This window comes from Artemia franciscana, chromosome 4 (assembly GCF_032884065.1).
Source record: "Artemia franciscana chromosome 4, ASM3288406v1, whole genome shotgun sequence".
Classification (NCBI taxonomy): Eukaryota; Metazoa; Arthropoda; class Branchiopoda; order Anostraca; family Artemiidae; genus Artemia; species Artemia franciscana.
This window is the reverse complement of record NC_088866.1, coordinates 6,366,910-6,390,457: the sequence shown is the minus strand read 5'-3', so window position 1 is coordinate 6,390,457 and position 23,548 is coordinate 6,366,910. Positions and strand designations below refer to the sequence as shown.

At 37.2% G+C, this 23,548-nt stretch overlaps 1 protein-coding gene across 2 annotated transcripts in view; it reads left to right on the top strand.

Moving 5' to 3' along the window:
* LOC136025915 (F-actin-monooxygenase MICAL3-like) overlaps positions 1-23,548 on the top strand; it is a 109,409-nt gene that overhangs the window by 9,288 nt on the left and 76,573 nt on the right. The window contains exons 1-2 of one of the 2 annotated variants that reach the window (XM_065701983.1): positions 9,840-9,893; positions 11,102-11,256. In XM_065701983.1, the coding sequence (XP_065558055.1) occupies positions 11,105-11,256 (152 nt within the window). In that variant the 5' untranslated portion in view covers positions 9,840-9,893; positions 11,102-11,104. Of the gene's footprint in view, positions 1-9,839; positions 9,894-11,101; positions 11,257-23,548 lie in introns of those variants that run through there. The other variant, XM_065701981.1, reaches the window with a different exon arrangement.

The following is a 23,548-nucleotide window of genomic DNA, read 5'->3' as shown; positions in this document are numbered from 1 at the left end:
ATAAACTTTTAGGGAACTTAGCACCATTATAACAAAACAAACAAAGATACCATTTAAACTCTACTTCAGTCCTAATTTTTATATAAAACGCCTTACCTTGCAAAGGATGCCCACACACAATCCAGATGTAAAGCCAGAGTATAGCTTCTTAACAGATGTTGTTCCCAAATCAAGCTTTGAGTTTTAAGTTTGACCCAACCAAGGTAAAGGTAATTAAGTTTGACCAAACCAAGGTAATAAACATTCAGTTGGACTCTTGCTTGCAGTAAATAATAATAATAATAATAATAATAATAATTTATTACAAACCCGCTTATAAAAAAGAAGCATGAAGAAGCGGAGCAAAACAAAAGAAAAGAGAAATTAAAGACGAAAACAAATCAACCGAACATAATAATCACTAAATACAAACAAATCACACTTCAACTATCAAGCAAAAAAGTCGCTGGGAAATCAAATAATAGTGCCCTGTGTTTCACGAGAGCTTGTTTTTCAAAATTCGGCATGAACTCAACAGGATCAGGTATATGATACTTTTCTAGCAGACCAGTGTTACGGAGGTAAAGTGGCAGACCAAGCAGAAACTTTAAATATTTGCAAAAGCCTGAACGGATTCGCAACATATCCGAATTCGATAGCCAATGCCAAACGGGTGAGATGTAGTGAGCAAAGGGAAGAGCGACGGCACGATACAACCTAGCAAGAATATGCTTATTAAATTTAAACTTCAGAGCTGCAAGTTTAGCATACCCAGACCGAAAACCCGACAGAACCTGGTCAACAAAAAGAGCACGCGAGCTTCTGAGGTCGCTTCCATATGTGATACCTAGGTACTTCAACTTGCGGCTTGGAAGTACTACTTGCCCTGCAACGGTAACACGGGTAGCCTCGCGACGGGCAACTTCAGACGGCGCACGCGGGGGTTCAAATACAAGAAATTCTGTTTTAGCAGGGTTAATAACCAGACCAATATTAGTATAACCTCGACTTAGGAGATCGATATTAGCTTGAAGGTTACAAAGCGATGTGCTCACCAGTAATATGTCGTCGGCGTAGCACAGTAGGCTCACATCCATACATTCAGTGTTAAAACCACCGTTAATCTTTTTTGTTACCGACGAGGTTAGTGAATTGAAGAGTACAGGGCTTAAAACCGACCCTTGACGCAGTCCCCGGTGAAGCTTAATCGGTTTCGACAGGAATTCACTACTCAACTTAACACGGATAAGGCTACTCGAATACCAGTGCCATAGGACGGCCGCTACATGTGGGTTCACACCTTGGTGCAGCAGGTTCAAAATTAACTTTGAATGAATTACCGAATCGAACGCCGCGGACACATCTACTGCACAAATTAAAAGAGTCCGTGATTGATTCTGAGCTTTCGATACTATACGCGTAAGGAGGCGATGTGCAAATGCACAACCGAGGTGGCGACGGAACCCGAATTGTCGATTGTCAATTTTACACTTGCGTAACAGCTCAGGTAACAGAAGTCTCTCTAACACTTTGCTTAATGTACTAGAAACTGTTATAGGCCTATAGCTAGAGCAGAGGTTACGATTTTTTCCCTTCTTCAAGACGTTAGACACAATACCTAGGGCAAACGACTTAGGGACTGCACCAGAATCAAGGCACATTTGATATAGCAGCGTCAAGTGCTCAATGAGCAGAGGTGAGCTACAGCGGAGGTGTTCAGTCACAATTCCGTCGTGCCCGGGAGCCTTGCCCTTTCTCAGCTGCTTAATAACCTGGAGCACTTCGCCTATTGAGACGGTAAAATAGTTCCGTTGGCTCAAGAGGGACGCAAAAGCTCGTGAGAGCTCGCTATCACTTTCGGTTGTTAGTTGGGCATGTTTGAAACACTAGTGAACAGAAGGTTAAAAGGGATCTTGATACAAGACAATAGAGCAGTTAGGCTTCAAAAATATAAAGGTCCATTAGCTTTGCTCCACTCACATTTCATACACCATTATTTTTAGTATCAATACAAAGATGGTTAGATGGATTAGTAGCTAATGTCACATTAAGAGAGAGGAAGAGTGGTCAAAGTCATGTTTGTCTTCATCAACATGAACAACAGAACATGGAATGTTGGCTGAGCAAATGCAGTGGCCAATACTGATCACAATATCACTATTATGAACATAATTGTGGTTAAGAGAATCAGGTTCTTTGTGGCAACTAATGGGCATTGAGTCTAAAACGAAGTTGGCACAAACAGAGGAAGATCACCTATCACTGGTCATTGATATCCATGTTTTTTAGTATTTCATAACAGAGGTTTGAGGGATGAGCAGGCACCAGAAAACTTAATAAATGAAGCTAGACATTTCTGATTACAGGGGAGATGTACATATATAATTACAAGGCAACCAATTTGTACTGCCATGATTTTATTAGAGGAATAAAATAAAACTATAGCTCATCATTTGACAATACATGCCAGGCCACCAGAGGTTCGGCCTTTAGATTTGCAGGCATTGGTGGTAAGCACTATGCTGACTGCTTATTCATAAAGAGTTAACAGATATGGTTGGAAGTAAATGTTTTTGGAGGACTAAAGTGTCATAGTCATTCATTTTTTGGTTTATTGCGCCATCTTTGTCTTTTGTGCCATTGATATTAAATGAGCATATAGAGACAGACAGTTTAACATTCATTTCCAAGTGACACATTTACTTAGGACATCACACAAAACACGACATTTTAGGTTATACAAAACATGACTACCATCACAGTTACTGCATTTGGACCAGCTAAACAGGAGAAATCATGGGATAATAACATAAGGGCCAGGCACAGAAGCTGTTTATTGAATTACCACATTTTGCTGTAATGTGGTTGGGAGATAGACAATTATATTAGCAAGAGGGTGGGCTCAAGACTCTAGAGACCTGGAAAAATTCATTACCTACCTTGACCCCAACTTGTAGGCTATTTCTTAGGGCAGCAGCATCAACAAAGGTATCTTTACCTCCAGGGAGTTTCCCACACATTCTGCATCAATGATAAATTTCATTGTAGTATAAAGAGGGTGTCTGTTAATTATGATGAAGTGTTCTTTAAGCAAAATGAATGAATTTTTAGAGGTTTTGCGAGTTCAGGGTGCTAGAATAGGTTTGAAAATTAATGTTAGGAAGACTAAGTCACTAAGGCTAGGAATAAGTAAAGGTGAAAAGGTGATGTTGGGTAACGAAAAGTTTGATCAGGTGGGTAGCTTCACTTACCTTGGTAGTATTATTAGTAAAAAATATGGGAGCATGGAAGATGTTAAAAGTAGAGTAGCCTAGGCTTAGGGTGATTTTATCACTCTAAGCTCAGTTTTTATCACCTAAGCTCACATTTTTATTGCCTCACCAAATTTTTATCACCTCGTAATTGTATTACCAGAAATGATGTAAAAACCCTTTATAAAATAAAAGAAAGATGAGAAACTGATTAGTAGAAAGTTTTGCACATTATCAAGTAAGAATTTTATTAGTACTGTTTTCTCACTTTTGTGTATAGCCCAGGACTGCTGTCTGGTATGATTTGGGAGATGGGTTGTATCAGGGTAACAACCATTATATTTGAAAGAGTGTCAACTGGGAAATTAAATTGTTTTTTTTTTTCTTATTATTATTAATTTTCTTTTAGAACAGCTGCTGAACCACAATAATACTCTCTTTGATAATATTTTAAGGGGGGAAATATTTGTTTAGGGGGAAACAGAAGCCCAATCCATGTTTATGGTAACTTCTGTTTATTTTACATGTGGCATCATGTGTTATCTTTGAGTCACTTGAGTCTAATGTAATGGTTTATTTTAATATCTGTTTTTCTGTTTTGGATTGATTTATTCAATGCTCAGGCAGTTCACATGATATTGCAAATATTATATTTTGATGAGAACTAGGTGTATTTTACTTCCCCCTATCATAATTATTGGTCCCACCACCCCTGCCACTCCCCCAGCCCCATCACACTTCCTGGCTGAAAGACCATGAAACAGAGATAAGCACCAATGGTAGGGACTGTAAAGTCCAATACAGCATTCTTTACCCTTTTATCTTTATCCAAGTCATAGCTCAATGTCCAATCACACCCCTCCCCCTCATGAGCACTCCCTGAAGATTTTGACTTAGTATCCCAATATATTGCACATAAACTCTTGTGATAACTTGGCAGTATATAGTGTCATTTGATTGACCTCAGTGATCTACTACATAGATTTTAAGTCCCATTGCAGCTTATTGTGCAAACACCAATTTAGAGGATTAGAGACAAAACTGGTAAGCCCCTTCCCATCCCCTCAACTCAAAATTTCAAGTCTCCCTGCACCACCCTTCAATTTTCTTTCCCCATCATCACCTAAATTAGAAAAAAAAAATCTAAGGGAGAAATCTTGACCAAACATGGCTGTCTTTCTTCCTATAACCTAACTGTAAACAGTGGGTAATTCGAACAATTTGGAGCCATTTTTCTGGGGCTGCAGGGGTGATGTAGAGCTCGGTGGCACACTTACTTAAGGACCTCTGAAAATGGTAGTTAATCAAATTCACATCCATGAAGTTGGATGAAAAGATACCTGTGGTTGTTTCTTGCTTGTTACTGTTTGTTGACAGTCTGTGAATAAATATCTATCCGTCTAAAGTTATAACTCATAAACATACAAAAATTGATTTATAATTTGAAAAATGTCAAACTGACTTAATTAAACTATACGCCAAGGAATGGTCTTTAAAATGCTTTATGAACCATCTCCTAGGTTCTTGTATTTTATTAAGCAAACGAATTTAAGTTAGTTTAAATTAATGAGACAAATGGAGATATCAAAGGGGGGGGGGGGTGGTTTCAAACTACTTCTACGTATAACAACCCATTGTAATACTAATCCACCTGAAGCCACCACAGCTGCACACTCGCCCAACCTCTTCAAAGCTTCAATCATTTCCCCCGATCCTCATCTCAAATGAAGTTCCAATTTCCTTCAAATCTCTTCTTGTGATCTCTTCCCACCTATTTAGGGATGACCTATTTTTCTTCTAGCCTGAGATGGGAACTCCTCTAGAAAGTGAATCATATTTTCCGCGCGATCAAAGATGCTAGCGTCTCTTTGAACGCTCTGAAAATTCAATAGAAGACTGATTATATCACCCCTAAAGGACAGCAGTCAGCCTATTTTTTTTTTTTTTTGCAAGGAAGATATCAGTTGGCATATTTTTTTGCAAGGAAGATATCAGTCAGCATATTTTTTTCCAAGGAAGACATCGGTCGGCAAATGTTTTCAAGGAAGACATCAGTTGGCATATTTTTGCAATCATGCAAGGACGTGCGCAGAGGTGGTGGCATGGGCCGTTCCCCTTAAAATCTCAAGTTTCTGGAATTTCCGAGCATCTCTTGACTTGAGCATCTTCATATGTTTTTGCGGTACTTGTGATCTGAGAAACAACGGTTTGTCTTTCGCGTTCGGTTATAATCAGCTTAGTCTCAGTGAGAAGAAACTACGATGCAGATGTATCTTAATTGGGTATTTTATATATATAGTTGTTAGGTATTTAACATAAGGAGTTCTGGGCGGCCAGCTTTCCATAGTTCTCTTCTGTTGTTTCCATAATTTTGTTAATAAGGCATTATATTTTCATCATATTTTGGTATTTTTCATTAAGATTAACCTAACTAATCATTATGATTAAGCTAGCTTCACTTTTTGAGTGTTTTGGGGATTTTTAAAGTACTGTTTTGGCAATCTAAGATTATCATTACAGAAGACTGTATAACTGTAAAACGAAATTGCCAGAAATATAGTTTGTCTTAATGGTTTCAACTCGTTGAGTAGAATTTACCACGGCGATGCCCACTTAGTCGGATTGACGCTTGAGCTGCTTTTTACGGACAAACCGGAAAGTAAATCAACCATTGAAAATGTGAGAAAAATCGTTTCTGTCAGTTTCATTGGTTGATTTGCTTTTAAACCCTAAATGGAAACACTGCCTTAGCTATCGATGTAACTATAGAGGGAAAATTTCATTTGTTTAAATTACTGGTACCAGCATATTTGATTTAATAGTTTATGTTTCCAGGCTAATCAATTAAACATGAAAGCACCTTTTTTCAAATGTTAATTAACAGACGGTATTTTAAGAACATTATGTATAGAGAAAAAAAGGCGTCAGCTTTTTCTGTAGCACAGTTTTTGACGCCTATAATGATTGATTTGTTCCTCATGATTTAAAATTAAAATTGATCTTTAAAAATTACAACTGTTGAGCACCTTCTAATAAATTATTTTACAATGACATGCCACCATTAAAAGAGTTTATTTTGATTTATGTTAATATTAATATAAATTGATTAGTGTATTAAGTGTTTAGTTGGTGGAATAGTTTTTGGAGTTTGTTTATTTTAGTTGGTTTTCTAAGTAAATAACTTGATCTTTGTAAGTTGTTTCCCTCAGCTCACCGACTTTTTTAGTTTGTTTATTTATGATTTAGATCCAAGGCCGTATCCACGATTATTTATTTGTTTGTTGTTTTTTGGGAGAGGGGGTATTTTTGGTTGGGAAGGGAAGGGGGAACAAAAATAAAACTACAAAGCGCATCAAAGTCAAAAATTTGACTATATGTATTTTTGCTACTTTTTTTACGAGTCCGTCTAATTTTTATTTTATTTTTTTGGGGGGAGGGGGGCAAACCCATTACCTTGCCCCTGGATACGACCTTGCTTACATCAATATGATATATAGGTTATGCGCCCCTAACTTTCACTTATATTCATAAATCCTAGAGGGGAAAAAATTGTTTTTCAGTCACTTTTGAAAACGAGTAAAGCTGCAGCAGTGGAATTTTGTTTGCTCTTCTTTGCTTTTAATACAGAGAGCCGCCATTTTAATGACACTTGGTAAGTTGTATTAAACTATATTGCTATATAGCCAAGTGACATATAGCAAACGCAATTCTGTTGGTCTGTCGGTCCCGGTTTTGCTACTTTAGGCACTTCCAGGTAAGCTAGGACGATGAAATTTGGCAGGCGTACCAGGGACCGGACCAGATTAAATTAGAAATAGTCATTTTCCCGATTTGACCATCTGGGGGGGGGGGGCGTGGGGGGGGGGGCCCGCTAATTTGGAAAAAAACGAAGTATTTTTAACTTCCGAATGGTTGATCAGATCTTAATGAAATTTGATGTTTGGAAGGATATCGTGTCTCAGAGCTGTTATTTCAAATCCCGACTAGATCTGGTGATATTGGGGAGGGGTGAGTTGGGAGGGGGAAACCTAAAATCTTGGAAAACACTTAGAGTGGAAGGATCGGGATAAAACTTGGTGGGGAAAATAAGCATAAGTCCTAGATACATGATTGACATAACTGCAACGGATCCGCTCTCTTTGGGGTAGCTGGGGGGGGGGGGTTAATTCTGAAAAGTTAGAAAAAATGAAGTATTTTTAACTTACGAACGGGTGATCGGATCTCAATGAAATTTGATATTTAGAAGGATATCGTGTCTCAAAGCTCTTATTTTAAGTCCCGACCGGATCTGGTGACGTTGGGGGGAGTCTGGGGTGGGGGAACCTAAAATCATGGAAAACGCTTAGATTGGAGGGATCGGGATGAAACTTGGTGGGAAACATAAGCAGAAGTCTTAGATACGTGATTTACATAATTGGAACGGATCCACTCGATTGGGGGGGGGGAGTTAATTCTGAAAAAATAGAAAAAATGACGAACTTATGAAGGAGTGATCGGATCTTCATGAAACTTCATATTTAGAAGGTCCTCGTGACTCAGATCTCTTATTGTAAATCTTAACCGGATTCAGCGTAATTGGGGGGGGGGAGTTGAGGGGAACCGGAAATCTTAGAAAATACTTAAAGCGGTGAGATCAGGATGAAACTGGATGGGAAGAATGAAAACCTGTCTAAGACACGTGACTGACATAATCGGACCGGATCTGCTCTCTTTGGTGGAGTTGGGGGGGGGTAATTTTGAAAATTGAGGTATTTGTAACTTACGAAAAGGTGACCAGATCTTAATGAAATTTGATATTTAGAAGAGTCTTGCGCTTTAAAGCTCTAATTTTCAATTCTGACCAGATCCTGTGACATTGAGGGGAGTTGGAGGGGGAAACCGGAATTCTTGGAAAACGTGAAAATTGGGGTATTTTTATTTTACGAATAGGTGATCGGATCTCAATGAAATTTGATATTTAGAAGGAATTCATGTCTCATGGCTCTTATTTCAAATCCTGACCAGATCTTTTGACATTAGAGGGAGCTGGAGGGGAAATCTTGGAAAAAACTTGGAGTGGAGGAATCGGGATGAAGCTTGGTGGATAGAATAAGCAAATGTCTATGATACGTGATTGACGGAACCGTACTGGATTTGCTGTCTTTGGGGGAGCTGGGGGGAGGGTTTCGGTGATTTGGCGAGTTTGGTGCTTCTGGACGTCCTAGGACGTTGAAAATTGGTAGGCGTGTCAGTGAGCTGCACAAATTGACTTGATAAAGTTGTTTTTCCAGATTCGACCATCTGGGGGGCTAAAGGGAGAGGAAAAATTAGAAAAAATTAGGTATTCATAACATACGAGTAGGTGATCGGATCTTAATGAATTTTGATATTTAGAAGGACATCGTGACTCAGAGCTCTTATTTTAAATCCTGACCGGCATTAAGCCTCTTATTTCCATTTAAATTAATCTATTGATTCATAGAATTTTGCTAGATTTCATACCATATGATCTCTTGGCTCTCAGCTCTTCTTGCCTCGTCACAAGTGCCATATGAGCTCTTGTTAAATTTTTAAGGTTTGGGTGCCGAAGCCGTTGATTAATTTCTACTTGTGTATTGACTAGTTTGTAAAGAAATTTCTGAATATAACCTTTAACAAAAAACAACAACATTGTTTTGCCATGTTTTGCCTAGATGACTTTTAGCCACCTTCACTTAGTCCTCTCCAAAATCTATTCACAAAAATAGTCATTCTTAGAGGATTTGATGAATATCAAACAAGTAAAAATCCTGGTATACAAAGCCGTATCCAGGTGGGGGAGGTTCAGGGTTTGAACCAACCCCTTCCGAAATTTTGGCCGAGTCATAAAAATGTAACAAAAATGATCGTAAACAAATTTTAATGTATTTTTTGCGTACTCCTCCTCGAACGAAAATCCTGGATTCGCCCTTGCCTGTGTAACCTATTTTTTTGTTCAAATTGTGGCGAGTTTCCTTGCCTCCGATTTAGTAAATACGTCTATGAATTGCGACGAATAGTTACCAGAGGAAGCTTCTCACTTACTAACATTGTCATAGGAATCCATATTCGCTGTTTTATTTTGGTAAGGAAGATGTATAATAGTAGTAGTACTTCCAGAAGCAGGGGCGTCGTTTGGAGGGGGAACAAAGGGGGCAGTTGCCCCCTAATAGTTTGGAGAGAAAAATTATTATATAACCCATGCTCCTTGACTATCTGGCTATAGACCCCTCTTGCTACCTCCCCTCCCCCAATAAAAATGACGGGGATTTGCCCCTATCCAGAAACCCCAGCTTCTCCCCTAGTTATAATCTTTGGCTGAGGGATGGTGCAGTATTTGATATAGTGAGTGATTTAAGTATCTTAATACCCTCTGTAAACAAACCAGAAGTGCTTTCTATCAACGAGGAAGTTATTAGTAACAGTAGACAGACCGAGTTTTCCACGTTCTTTGTTAGTATTGTTACACATTTTTGTTTACGTGGGTGACATGGACGGTATAATGCCTAAACCCGCAGGTTCCTGGTTGATTGCGGGTAGAATTTTGATACACCTTCCTTTCAACCTGTCCTGTGGGCTAGATTGAATTATTCAGAAACAGAATTTTAGTTAATAACTGGGCGTTGTGAAATTTGGACTTACTTTATTGACTTAGTGTAGTATTTGGTACTTCCAATTTTTCTATTTGAATAGGCAATCCAAAATGCTTAATAGTATATAATTGTCAGTGTAGAAAATATCTGGATCATTGGCTGGTCAATAAATGAATTTTTTCCCGGAATCTCAGGATCTAGCCTAATGAGTACAGATAAATAAGTTGAACTGTTATATTAGCAGAAAAAAACGTTTAGACATTATAAATATTCTCAGAAATTATAGTTAAAGCTATCTTCTGATCATTGCTTTCGTTCTTGTACAAACAGAAGAAAAACATAGTTAGAACCGTCATAGAACGGTCTTTTTTCTTCCTTGTGGTTTATCGGCGACTGAAAGGATTAATTATTTTAACGGGGAATTAAATGGAATATTCAGTTTAATCTTAAATTTTCCTAAGAACCGTATTTGAAGCTTTTCTTACTGAAATTGTCGAAGAGAGCCACGCATAGATGTATTTATTTGGCTGGGTGTGACCTGAAATTTGAGAGTGGGGTAGGCTAAATGCAAGGAAGACGCTTAAGAGCATTATGGTAAAAAAAAAATGCAGCATTACGGCAGGTGGGGGTAGAACTTTGGACTTTTACCTAACCCGAAATCAATATTCTTATGATTTATTCTTTAATTTTTTATATATCTCCTCGAGACAAAATCCTGCGCGCTTTGAAGTTATACAGATAGGCCTAGATGAAAAATACAAAAAATTCTTTATTGGGGGGGGGGGTAGAAATGGGTCGGAATTCTGTCCCCCCTCAAGTACCCATCCTAGCTGTTGGTGGAAGAGCCAAGCACATCTTCTATCTTTGTGCTTGACACTATCAAGTAAGCCTAGGGGTGTCTGTCCCCACCCCCGTGTTCACGTACGAGCCTAGTTGAAGAACTGACCTCATCTTCGATTATTTAACTTCGCAACATCAAGTAAGCTTACGGATGTCTCGAATATTTATGTAAATAGCCGTTTATTATTTACGATTGGAAAACCCAACAGTTTGTTTTTAGCTTTTTGCTTCCGTGTATAATTTATGTTGTCTAACATGCTTTAGACTTTTTCACATGCAGAGAATGATCCCATCTAGCAAAGGTACGGATCTCACGATTCTCTGCCTTCGGTCGGGAGTTATGTGATTGGGGAAACACTGCGGTCTAACGGCAGTTGTTCATACCATCTTTTGAATTATAACGGCTGATTTAAGTGTAGTTAATTGTTGTTGTTTTTTCAGGAAATGACGGAAATTCGTGGAATACAGGCGCTTGAAATTTGGTGTCGCCGTCTTACTTCAGGATACACTGGCGTAAATATTAGCAACTTGACCACAAGTTTCAGAGATGGACTTGCTTTTTGTGCAATCATACATCATTACAGACCTGATCTCATGTAAGTTTCGGCTCTTTCAAACATCTCTTCGTGGTAATTGCGAGAGGGTACCCACTTTCCTTCCTCTGGTGCTATTTCAGAACACTACGGGTGCCGCAAGCTCCGACGCCCTTGGAATGCGCCACCTGATGTATGTGATTGCTGAACGAGGGCGACCCCTCAAATAGTTTAAATTATTTTTCAGTATTGACAGGATGAGAGGGCTTCTAGCCACCACTCCCTGAAAACTTAATACTTTTATGATAATCTTTAGAATCTTTTACATTTTTCGTATAAACATGCATTTCAGGCGTTTTCTCGAGTTTGTACTTCCCCCTCCCAGTCCCCTAAGGAATTACCACGTCATTCTTCTCCTACATAGTATCTGCTTTTCTTAATAAATAGCCTGTTAAATCTCTCAAATTCTATTTCCATTTTGCTCATCAAGTATGCTTTAAAATAATTCAAATATCCAAGTGAATCTATAAAACTGAAGAATATTGAAGATTAATTGAAACGAGAAGAATATGTAAATAGAATAGAAATAAGACCATTTATAAAAAAAAAATGTGTAAAAAAAAGACGCTGAACGAAACAAAATCCATTTGGTTTTTTCACATGTTATAAACACGCATCCGTGATCATTCATCTGAGAAAAACACAAAATTCCACATTTTTAAAAATAAGAGCTTGAGATCTTTACAACAGGGTTTTCTGATCTGCTGAATCCGATGGTATGACTTTCATCGACATCACTTACCTTTTCGGAGGTGTTTTTTGAAAATCAAGCAAACTATTTCAGGCTCGTAGCTTTTAATGGATACCTTTTAACTTAATGAATATAAAATATTTGAAATCAGCATAAAAGCTAGTTCTTTTGATCTATCGATTGTTATCAAAACTTCTTTTTTTTAGAATTCCGGTTACTATTAGCTCGTTGTGCTGTTTACTTGCAGTTCATGTCAGGGACTATTTTAAAAGGGAACCCCCTGACGAAAATAAAGTTCAGCAGTTTTCTAACTGAAATATCAAACCTACGATTTTACCACATCCTTTTATCTGAGTAAAATTTCTAAAAACTGAAAATGCTAATCTAAAAGGACAGGGTAGCAATTGTCCCCTATATGTTTTTGCCCCCATAGACTTCAAAAAATACCTTCTTCATTATTTTCAGTGAAAAAATTAAAACACAATAATATGCCCCCTCCTTTGATTTTGGAAAACTTTTTGCATATTCATGGGACAAAGAAAAAATATCCTTGCCCCCTCTGCTCTATAATTGTACCCCTTACCCCTACAATGAATATGTCAAGTCAGGGCTCAAGCAAAAACTTTAGTGCTAGAATGTTGGATATTTAACAACTAGAGCTAAATCGTATTGGTGTGTGAGTGGCTCGATTCGTGGTCCTCTATTCAATAGCCGATGTTGGCTCCAATGGCTTTGAGCTGTTTAAGAACTTTGTAGTTGAAGATGGAGAGCTTAGTAGTAGTACTTAGATCTTAGCTCAACTTTGTAGTTGAAGACGTAGAGCCTAGTAGTGGTACTTAATTGTACTTAGAGCTTAGTCCAACTTTGTTGTTGAAGATGGAGAGCTTGGTAGTGGTACTTAGAGCTAAATTCAACTTTGGAGTTGAAGACTGAGAGCTTAGTAGTGGTACTTAATTGTACTTAGAGCTTAGTCCAACTTTGTTGTTGAAGATGGAGAGCTTGGTAGTGGTACTTAATTGTACTTAGAGCTTAGTCCAACTTTGTTGTTGAAGATGGAGAGCTTGGTAGTGGTACTTAGAGCTAAATTCAACTTTGGAGTTGAAGACTGAGAGCTTAGTAGTGGTACTTAATTGTACTTAGAGCTTAGTCCAACTTTGTTGTTGAAGATGGAGAGCTTGGTAGTGGTACTTAATTGTACTTAGAGCTTAGTCCAACTTTGTTGTTGAAGATGGAGAGCTTGGTAGTGGTACTTAGAGCTAAATTCAACTTTGGAGTTGAAGACTGAGAGCTTAGTAGTGGTACTTAATTGTACTTAGAGCTTAGTCCAACTTTGTTGTTGACGATGGAGAGCTTGGTAGTGGTACTTAATTGTACTTAGAGCTTAGTACAACTTTGTAGTTGAAGACGGAGAGCCTAGTAGTGGTACTTAATTGTACTTAGAGCTTAGTCCAACTTTGTTGTTGAAGATGGAGAGCTTGGTAGTGGTACTTAATTGTACTTAGAGCTTAGTCCAACTTTGTTGTTGAAGATGGAGAGCTTGGTAGTGGTACTTAGAGCTAAATTCAACTTTGGAGTTGAAGACTGAGAGCTTAGTAGTGGTACTTAATTGTACTTAGAGCTTAGTCCAACTTTGTTGTTGAAGATGGAGAGCTTGGTAGTGGTACTTAATTGTACTTAGAGCTTAGTCCAACTTTGTAGTTGAAGACGGAGAGCCTAGTAGTGGTACTTAATTGTACTTAGAGCTTAGTCCAACTTTGTTGTTGAAGATGGAGAGCTTGGTAGTGGTACTTAGAGCTAAATTCAACTTTGAAGTTGAAGACTGAGAGCTTAGTAGTGGTACTTAATTGTACTTAGAGCTTAGTCCAACTTTGTAGTTGAAGACGGAGAGCCTAGTAGTGGTACTTAATTGTACTTAGAGCTTAGTCCAACTTTGTTGTTGAAGATGGAGAGCTTGGTAGTGGTACTTAATTGTACTTAGAGCTTAGTCCAACTTTGTTGTTGAAGATGGAGAGCTTGGTAGTGGTACTTAGAGCTAAATTCAACTTTGGAGTTGAAGACTGAGAGCTTAGTAGTGGTACTTAATTGTACTTAGAGCTTAGTCCAACTTTGTTGTTGAAGATGGAGAGCTTGGTAGTGGTACTTAATTGTACTTAGAGCTTAGTCCAACTTTGTAGTTGAAGACGGAGAGCCTAGTAGTGGTACTTAATTGTACTTAGAGCTTAGTCCAACTTTGTTGTTGAAGATGGAGAGCTTGGTAGTGGTACTTAATTGTACTTAGAGCTTAGTCCAACTTTGTTGTTGAAGATGGAGAGCTTGGTAGTGGTACTTAGAGCTAAATTCAACTTTGGAGTTGAAGACTGAGAGCTTAGTAGTGGTACTTAATTGTACTTAGAGCTTAGTCCAACTTTGTTGTTGAAGATGGAGAGCTTGGTAGTGGTACTTAATTGTACTTAGAGCTTAGTCCAACTTTGTAGTTGCAGACGGAGAGCCTAGTAGTGGTACTTAATTGTACTTAGAGCTTAGTCCAACTTTGTTGTTGAAGATGGAGAGCTTGGTAGTGGTACTTAGAGCTAAATTCAACTTTGGAGTTTAAGACTGAGAGCTTAGTAGTGGTAGTGGTCAGGATTCAAGACTAATGTCAAACAAAATTCGGAAGTAGCCCTTTTGGTTAAAGTCCCCAAGAAGAAATTTTTATGAGCGTGCTAATAACCACTGATTCTCAATTCTATCACACGGCTAGTAACTGGATTCTTATCATATTAAACAAAAAGAAACAAGTTTTTTAAATGAAAGCAAGGAGCGACATTAAAACTTAAAACGAACAGAAATTACTCCGTATATGAAAGGGGCTTTTCCTCCTCAATGCCCCGCTCTTTACGCTAAAGTTTGACTCTTTCTCTTAACTCTACTTTATAAAACAGTAAAAAACTTTAGTGTAAAGAGCGGAGCATTGAGGAGGAAAAGCCCCTTTCATATATGGATTAATTTCTGTTCGTTTTAAGTTTTAATGTCGCTCCTTACTTTCGTTTAAAAAACTTGTTTTTTTTTTGTTTAATTTCTGGACGTTTTTGAATTAATGTATGTTTTGATCTTGGCTCTACACACATAAATAATTAAAACGAAATTTGCATATTAGTTTTTTTTTTGGCTAAATGGCTTTTTCATAATTTTAATGGGAAGATTTTGAGAAAAAAGGAGCGAGGGAGGAGGCCTAGTTGCCATCCAATTTTTTGATTACTTAAAAAGGCATTAACTTTAAATTTTTTACGAACGTTTTCATAAGTAAAAAATATACGTAACTTACGTAGCGAACTTCTGTATTCGTATGTTTTTATTGCGTATATGAGGGGGCTCGTCCCCCGTCGATACCTCGCTCTTTACACTAAAGCTTAAATTTTGTCCCACATCCTTAAGAATGGCCCCTGAATCACAAAGGCCGTAGAATAAGTAGTTGTAATTACTAAAAATACTTTAGCGTAAAGAGCGAGGTATTACGAGGAGGTAAACCCCTCATATGCGTTATAATGTCTGTTCGTTTTCAATTTTAATGCTGCTCGTCACTTTCAGTAGAAAAAAAACTTTTCATATTTATTTTTTCATTGTTTTTTAAATAATGCTAGAAAATCCTGTGCCCCCTCCATTGAAAGTCTCTTCCCCCGTGAGAAGTTCCTCCATGGAAAGATCCTCCCACGTAACCCCTCCCCTCAACTCTCCCCCAACCAAAAAAATCCCCCTGAAAACGTCTCTACACTTCCCAGTAACCATTGCTATATGTAAACACAGGTCAAAGTTTGTAACTTGCAGCCCCTCCCAAGGGGACTGCGGGGGAGCAAGTCGTCCCAAAAGAAATATTTATTAGGTTTTTCGACTATGGTGAATAAAATGGCTATCTCAGAATTTTGATCCGTTGACTTTGGGGAAAAAATGAGCGTGGGAGGGGGCCTAGGTGCCCTCCAATTTTTTGGGTACTTAAAAAGGGCACTAGAACTTTTAATTTCCGTTAGAATGAGCCCTTTCGCGACATTCTAGGACCACTGAGTCGATACGATCACCCCTGGGAAAAAAATAAATAAACACGCATCAGTGATTTGTCTTCTGGCAAAAAATGCGAAATTCCACATTTTTGTAGATAGGGGCTTGAAACTTCGACAACAGGGTTCTCTAATACGCTGAATCTGATAATGTGATTTTTGTTAAGATCGTATGATTTTTAGGGGGTGTTTCCCCCTATTTTCTAAAATAAGGCAAATTTCCTCAGGCTCGTAACTTTTGATGGGTATAACTGATCTTGATGAAATTTATATATTTAAAATCAGCATTAAAATGCGATTCTTTTGATGTAACTATTGATATCAAAATTTTTAGAGTTTCGGTTACTATTGAGCCGGGTCGCTCCTTACTACAGTTCGTTACCACGAACTGTTTGATGATTCCCTTATCATCTTCACTTCTTATACTGTCAATATGATCCATAGCTACAGCAATACGTGGAATAATAAATATGAATTTAATAATAAGCAAATGATAATTAAATAAATAATAAAATAAATAAAATGTATTTTTTTTAAATTTTATAGGAATATTTGCCTTGTTTTATATAAATATAAATTTATTTTATGTAAATCAAGTTTACTTTATAATAAAAAAGAATAAATAATATATATATACTTTAAAAAATGCTTTGAAATTGACTAAATAGTAGAAAATAATTTTCTTTCTCGAGAATCTATGAATAAGGGAAAACGAGGTGTGCGGAATGGAATGGGTTTTGCATAACATGAATTTTAAATCGATATAAATAATCGATTTAAATCGATATAAATAAATCGATATAAAGCTATAAATGCGTAAATGAAAAAAAGCCAGTGAGTTGAAGGAACGAGATCCAGAGTCATCTGCTTTGGAGAACTATCGATGAAAGATGTATTTGTGCTGTAGAATTAGCAACCTCAGTTTGCATTAGAGATGCAAAGGCAATATTTGCGTATTTGATCCGGCCTAGATTTGCTAATATGCCAATGAAGTTCCAATTGCATTAGCAAGAATTATTGTTGTTGATTATTAACGTCTCCTCTAGAAACCATCTTCTGTTGAGACGATCTTCCTTGTTTCACACATATCTCTTTGGTTTTTGATGGGGTAATCTGAAACAAACGATGATACAGAAAGAACACACACAACAAACAATATACAACAAGCAAATAAGTTCCCATCCACCCTCTTCAATATTTATTTACTAATACTAAAACATATCAAAATAATCCTTTCCATTTTGTTTCTTTTGCAAAAATTATTGAAATTAATACTTTTTATTTTTAAAATTTTTGCCAAAAATGGGTTTATTTACCATTTTGTGATCGTTTTATTGTCGTTCGAAAACCATCTGGCTGCAACTTGCAGTAACATTCTTAATCTGCATACTTTTGACACACCAATAACATGACGTCGGATAATTGGTAATTTTGGCATGTGGTAAAAGCAAAACCGCAAAATCTTAGCCTTGAACTTCTGATCTTATACTGTAGAATCATGATGAGCAAGTCCGAATACCCACGATGGGGCAAAATTTTGTTTATGGCAGTGAAGCACGAAGCTTTTGGTTAAATCTGTAGTTTTTTGCTTTAAAACTAATGGCTATGAATTGATGTTTTTCTTTATTTTAAGACATTTTCGAACTGTGAAGCAACCCTCAAATCTATGACCTTTTATATATTCATTTTATTTGATGCATTTCGATCGTAATTGGGTGATTAGCGCGCTGAACTAGGAATTCTGGGTATGTAAAGGCTGGGGTTTGAGTCCTGGTGTCGCTGATCGTTTGCTTCCGAGTGGGAATCGGCAGTTTGACTGTAAGCTCACTTAGAGTAGACCCAGCTCCAAGTGGGCTACGGGAAAAATCTGAGGAAGGGGATACGCGAAGCGTTAGTTCATTACCATTAACCACGCATTGCACTCCCGGCCGAAGGTAGAAAATCAAGAGGTCTGCACCTGCGCTACCTAGACCATTGGTGTGCATTGGAAAAAGTTCGTCATTTCTATCGTGTAATTAAATAAAAAAAAACGAATTTTTTTAGCTGAAAGTAAGGAGCGACATTAAAACTTAAAACGAACAGAAATTACTCCGTATATGAAATGGGTTGTCCCCTCCGCAATCCCTCGCTCTTTACGCTAAAGCTTTTAATTGTTTTAAAAAGTAGAATTGTGGCAAAGAGTCAAACTTTAGCGTAAAGAGCGAGGAATTGCGGAGGGGACAACCAATTTCATATACGGAGTAATTTCTGTTCGTTTTAAATTTAATGTCGCTCCTTACTTTCAGCTAAAAAAATTAGTTTTTTTATTTAATTTCTGAACGTTTTTGAATTAATGCATGTTTGGTTTTGGCTCTCCGCACATAAATTATTAAAATGAAATTTGTATATTAATTCTTTTTTGGCTAAATGGCTTTCTCTTAGTTTTGATCAGACGATTTTGAGAAATAAGGGGTGGAGAAGGAGGCCTAGTTGCCCTCCAATTTTCCGGTTACTTAAAAAGGCAACTAGAACTTTTAATTTTTAACGAACGTTTTTATTAGTAAAAAATATACGTAACTTAAGAATTAACTTACGTAACAAACTTTCATAACCTTTTGTTTTTATTATGTATATGAGGGGGTTTTCACCCTCGTTAATACCTCGCTCTTTACACTAAATCGTAAGTTTTGTCCCAATTCTTTAAGAATGACCCCTGAATCAGAAAGGCCGTAGAATAAATAGTTGAAATTACTAAAAATACTTTAGCATAAAGAGCGAGGTATTTATCTCCTCCTAAATACCTCGCTCTTTATGCTAAAGTATTATTAGAACCCCTCATATTCGTAATAATATCTGTTTGTTTTAAGTTTCAATGCTACTCCTTCCTTTCATTTGAAAAAAGTTTTCATGTTTATTTTTCATTGATTTCTTATAGTAATGCTAGAAAATCCTGCGCCCTTATCATTGAATTTTTCTTCCCCCATGACAGATTCCTCCAAGGAAAGATCCTCTAACATAGCCCCCTCTCCTCAGCCCCACCCCCAAGCAAAATAAAATCCCCCTGAAAACGTCTGTACACTTCCCAATAAACATTACTATATGTAAACACTGGTCAACTTGTAACTTGCAGCCCCTCCCCCAGGGATTGTGGGGGAGTAAGTCAACCCCAAAGACATAGTTATTATGGTTTTTGATTATGCTGAACAAAATGGCTATCTCAAAATTTTGATCCGTTGACTTTGGGAAAAAAATGAGCGTGGGAGGGGGCCTAGATGCCCTCCAATTTTTTTGGTCACTTAAAAAGGGCACTAGAACTTTTCATTTCCGTTAGAATGAGCCCTCTTGCGACATTCTAGGACCACTTGGTCGATACGATGTCCCCTTGGAAAAAGAAAAAACAAACAAATAAACACGCACCCGTGATTTGTCTTCTGGCAAAAAATACAAAATTCCACATTTTTGTAGATAGGAGCTTGAAACTTCTACAGTAGGGTTCTCTGATACGCTGAATCTGATGGTGTCATTTTCGTTAAGATCCTACGACTTTTAGGGGGTGTTTTCCCCTATTTTCTTAAATAAGGCAAATTTTCTCAGGCTCGTAACTTTTGATGGGCAAGACTAAACTTGATGAAGTTTTATTATATATTTAAAATCAGCATTAAAATGCGATTCGTTTGATGTAGCTATTGATATCAAAATTCAATTTTTTAGAGTTTTGGTTACTGTTGAGCCGGGTCGCTCCTTACTACAGTTCGTTACCACGAACTGTTTGATTGTAAATCACTGAGCCTCTCGGTCTACGCAAGCCATTTGTGCTTTGAATTAAAATGACAGATAGTCTAATTGAGTGAGAAGCAAACCTGGCATTATCCCCCCCCCCCCCTTATTAGGATTGTATAAAATGTTGTTAGTTCATTTGTTAATAGATATGGAAACGATAAAACTGAAAACGATAAGTATTTCGAGTTGTATGTTTTTTCTATTTTCATAACATCAGCAACAAAACAAAAACATAGTATCACTTTACTGGTACTATTAGGAATATTTGTAGTGTTTTTTTTTTTTTTTTTTTTTTTGCTTTTTTTTGCTTTACCTCAATACTTGGACAAGGATAATTTCTAAATCTCACCTGGGCTTAAAGTGAAAAAATACTATTGTGGATCGGAGACATAAATTTTTTGGATACCCCCCCCCCCTTAACAGAACTAGATTTCCCTGTTCCCACCCCTTGCTTCCCCTAAGCAACCTGAAAAATTCAACTATAACCCCCAAAAATTTTAAAGATATTGTAATTGTTGTATTCCATTAAACTGGATGCACAAGGTGTTATGTGCTTTAACTTTACCGTTCTCCTCCAAATATTATCCACCACGCCCCCTCCCTCTCCTCCTTTGGGGTAAAAAGTTTGGCCTAGCCGTTCCCAAAATGTTAGAAATATCCCATTTGGTAATATATAGTGTCTTTTGAATGGCATTGATAATGAACTGCGCATGTCCTCGTAATTTGGTAATATATAGTGTCTTTTGAATAGTATTGATATTGAACTGCGCATGTCCTAAGTCCCATAGGAGGTTATTGCGCGAAAAGTTTAGGTGGATCAGAGACAAAATTGATTAGCCCCTTACCTTTTCCTCGACTAAAAATATAAAGTCTCCTTATCTCACTCTCCTCCTTTCTTTCCCTAGCAATACCTAAAAGTTTTCATTTCATTCCCCATGTCGTTTATTAGATAGGTGCAGATATGCTTGTTTGATAACCTAAAAGTTTAACTCCATACTCTGGAGTGTTCTAGGGACTTCGCAGGTAAGTATTATGATAACCTAGAGCGCATAGTTTCTTTTGATTTAGCTGTATCCTCTTCCCAATGATATAGCTCAGCGTCCACTTGCCAGTTCCTCTTCTAGGCCTACCCTAAGAGTCAATTTGATACCCAAAGCCTTTCCCCAAATGTTGTATGTACAAAATTTTGACAACCTGGAAGGTTGTCTATTTAACAGTGCAGAGATTTGAAGCCCCATGAGAGCTTATAATGTAAAAAGGTCTTGATGAATTAGAGACATAAATTAGATGACCCCTCCTCCCAGCGTAGAAATTTGAAAATTCTATCATCCGTTTTTCTCTTCCTTCCCCCAACATTAGCTTTCAGTGTTAACTTCAAATCCTAAACCGTTCTCAAGATATTATATATATATATATATATATATATATATATATATATATATATATATATATATATATATATATATATATATATATATATATATATGTAATTTCAATTATTTAGAAACGCGCATGCCGTTTCATGTACCTCTTTCCCCTCCCCTAAGTCGAAACTTGATATCCACTTAATCCCAACCTGTGAACCCCTGAACATTTCAACTTTATCCCTAACCGCTGATTAACACTCTCCTAAACATTTCCTGGAAGTATTAGTTGAACATCCTCAGCCCTTCCTGAGATATTACGGAAACATCATTTTGAAAACATATAATCACACAGTGACTTTTGGTTTATTTCACCCTCCCCCACTCAACGCTCCTGAAAGTTCAACTTAATACACGTTGGCGTTCCTAATATATTATGAATATAGTCATTTTGAAAACCTGGATTCAGATAGTACTTCTTCATTTAGTTCAACGCTCCCTTGACATTTCCTGAAAGTTTCAACTTAATATCCTAACAGTTCCCGTGGTATTTTTGCTACGCCATTGTGAAAACCTGGATACTGATCCCTTCATCACCTCCCATTTTTTACCTTCAGATATAATATTCATAAAACTGTGCATCAAGAATGGTATTTATCCCTGAAAAAAAATGTACCCGTTGAATATTTATTATGCGCATGTGGGTTTGAACATAAATTTTTTTTATATTGTCTGTATTTTTCACATTTTTAAAGACGAATTCTGCGAGCACAAGCTGTTGTATAGGGATGTTCCCCATGAACGCTATAAGGGGGGTGATACTCCCGAGAAACGAGAATACATTGAACATTGTATATAAATTGAAAATGAGAAATATAACCATGTCAACTGACTGAAAACAGAGCTTCTGGTAGCACTTGCCAAGCCCCCTCCTTCCTCAGGAAAATTTCCTCGCGATACTCATGATATCCCGCTCCCACTTACCTACCGCATTGCCGGCAGAGATTGAAACGTAATCTTTTATGCTACATACAAAAAGCTTTTCGCATTACAAGGGGTGCTATCAACCCCCAGCACCAGTAGTAAAGGCGCAGACTGAACATACTTCCCGGGAATCAAAATGGATTAGATATCAATTTCTAGGGAGATTAGATATCAAATTCAAACGAGATATCAATTTAATAAATGTCTCTATTTACTATTTATCATGGATGGTCACCACGTGACTTTTAAGGGACGAATACGCCGTCGTACGGCATTTCTTCCCCTGCAACTGGGAAGCTCAATATTTAGTTTCTTGAAACTTTTGAATCGATTGGATATCTCAGATGTTTCTATTAATAGCGATGAAAATCTTGTTTGGATGCCATAAACTGGCAGAACACGCATCTTTACCGTGGCACAATCTTTTAGAGCACATGAATGGTGCACTAGAAATGTTAATTTTTGCTCGAACCAGTCCTCTTCCGACCGTCTCGGACCTTTGGCTCAATACGATTACTCCTGAAAAAAATAGACACACGTCTGTGGTTTTTGTTATGGGAAAATAAAAGCGAAATTCCACATTTTTGAGATAGAAGCTTGAAATCTGTGCGGTAGAATTCTCTGATATAATTAATTTCATGGAGCGATTTTCACCAAGATCACTTGCTTTTTCAGGGATGTTTCCCATCCTTTTTGAAAATCTGGCAGATTTACCCAGGCTTTTAGATTTTGATTGGTAACTTTAAACTTGATAAATTTTATATATTTGGAATCATCGTAAAATGACAATTCTTTTGGCGGTATTACTTGCTATAAAAATTCATTTTTAACATTAATAATTTTGTTATCAAAATTATTTAACATGGTCAAAGAGGTGAGACCGAGTACCATATGGTATTATCCATATCTGATCAAACTACGTTCACTAAAATTATCAGATTCAAAGATCTTAATATGGACCATAGATCAAGAGGCATCATTGAGATGGCGGGGGGGGTGGAAGGTACCCCGCTCACCTATAACATTTTTGTCGATTCGGCAGTGAAAAAGATTATATTACATACTGGATATCTACAAGTGTCTAAATGATACCCGATAATTACAACAGTTAGCAAGCTAAAAACACAAGAAGATTCCCGGTGTTGACTTACTATTAAATAAAAAAAAACAAGCTTTTTGAAATGAAAGTAAGGAGCGACATTAAAACTTAAAACGAACAGAAATTACTCCTTATATGAAAGGAGCTTTTCCTCCTCGACACCCCGCTCTTTACGCTAAAGTTTTTTATTGTTTTAAAAAGTAGAGTTGCGAGAAAGAGTCAAACTTGCGCAAGGAGCGGGGTGTCGAGGAGGAAAAGCCCCTTTCATATAAGGAGTAATTTCTGTTCGTTTTAAGTTTTAATGTTGCTCCTTACTTTCATTTCAAAAAACTTGTTTTTTTTTATTTAATTTCTGAAAGTTTTTTAA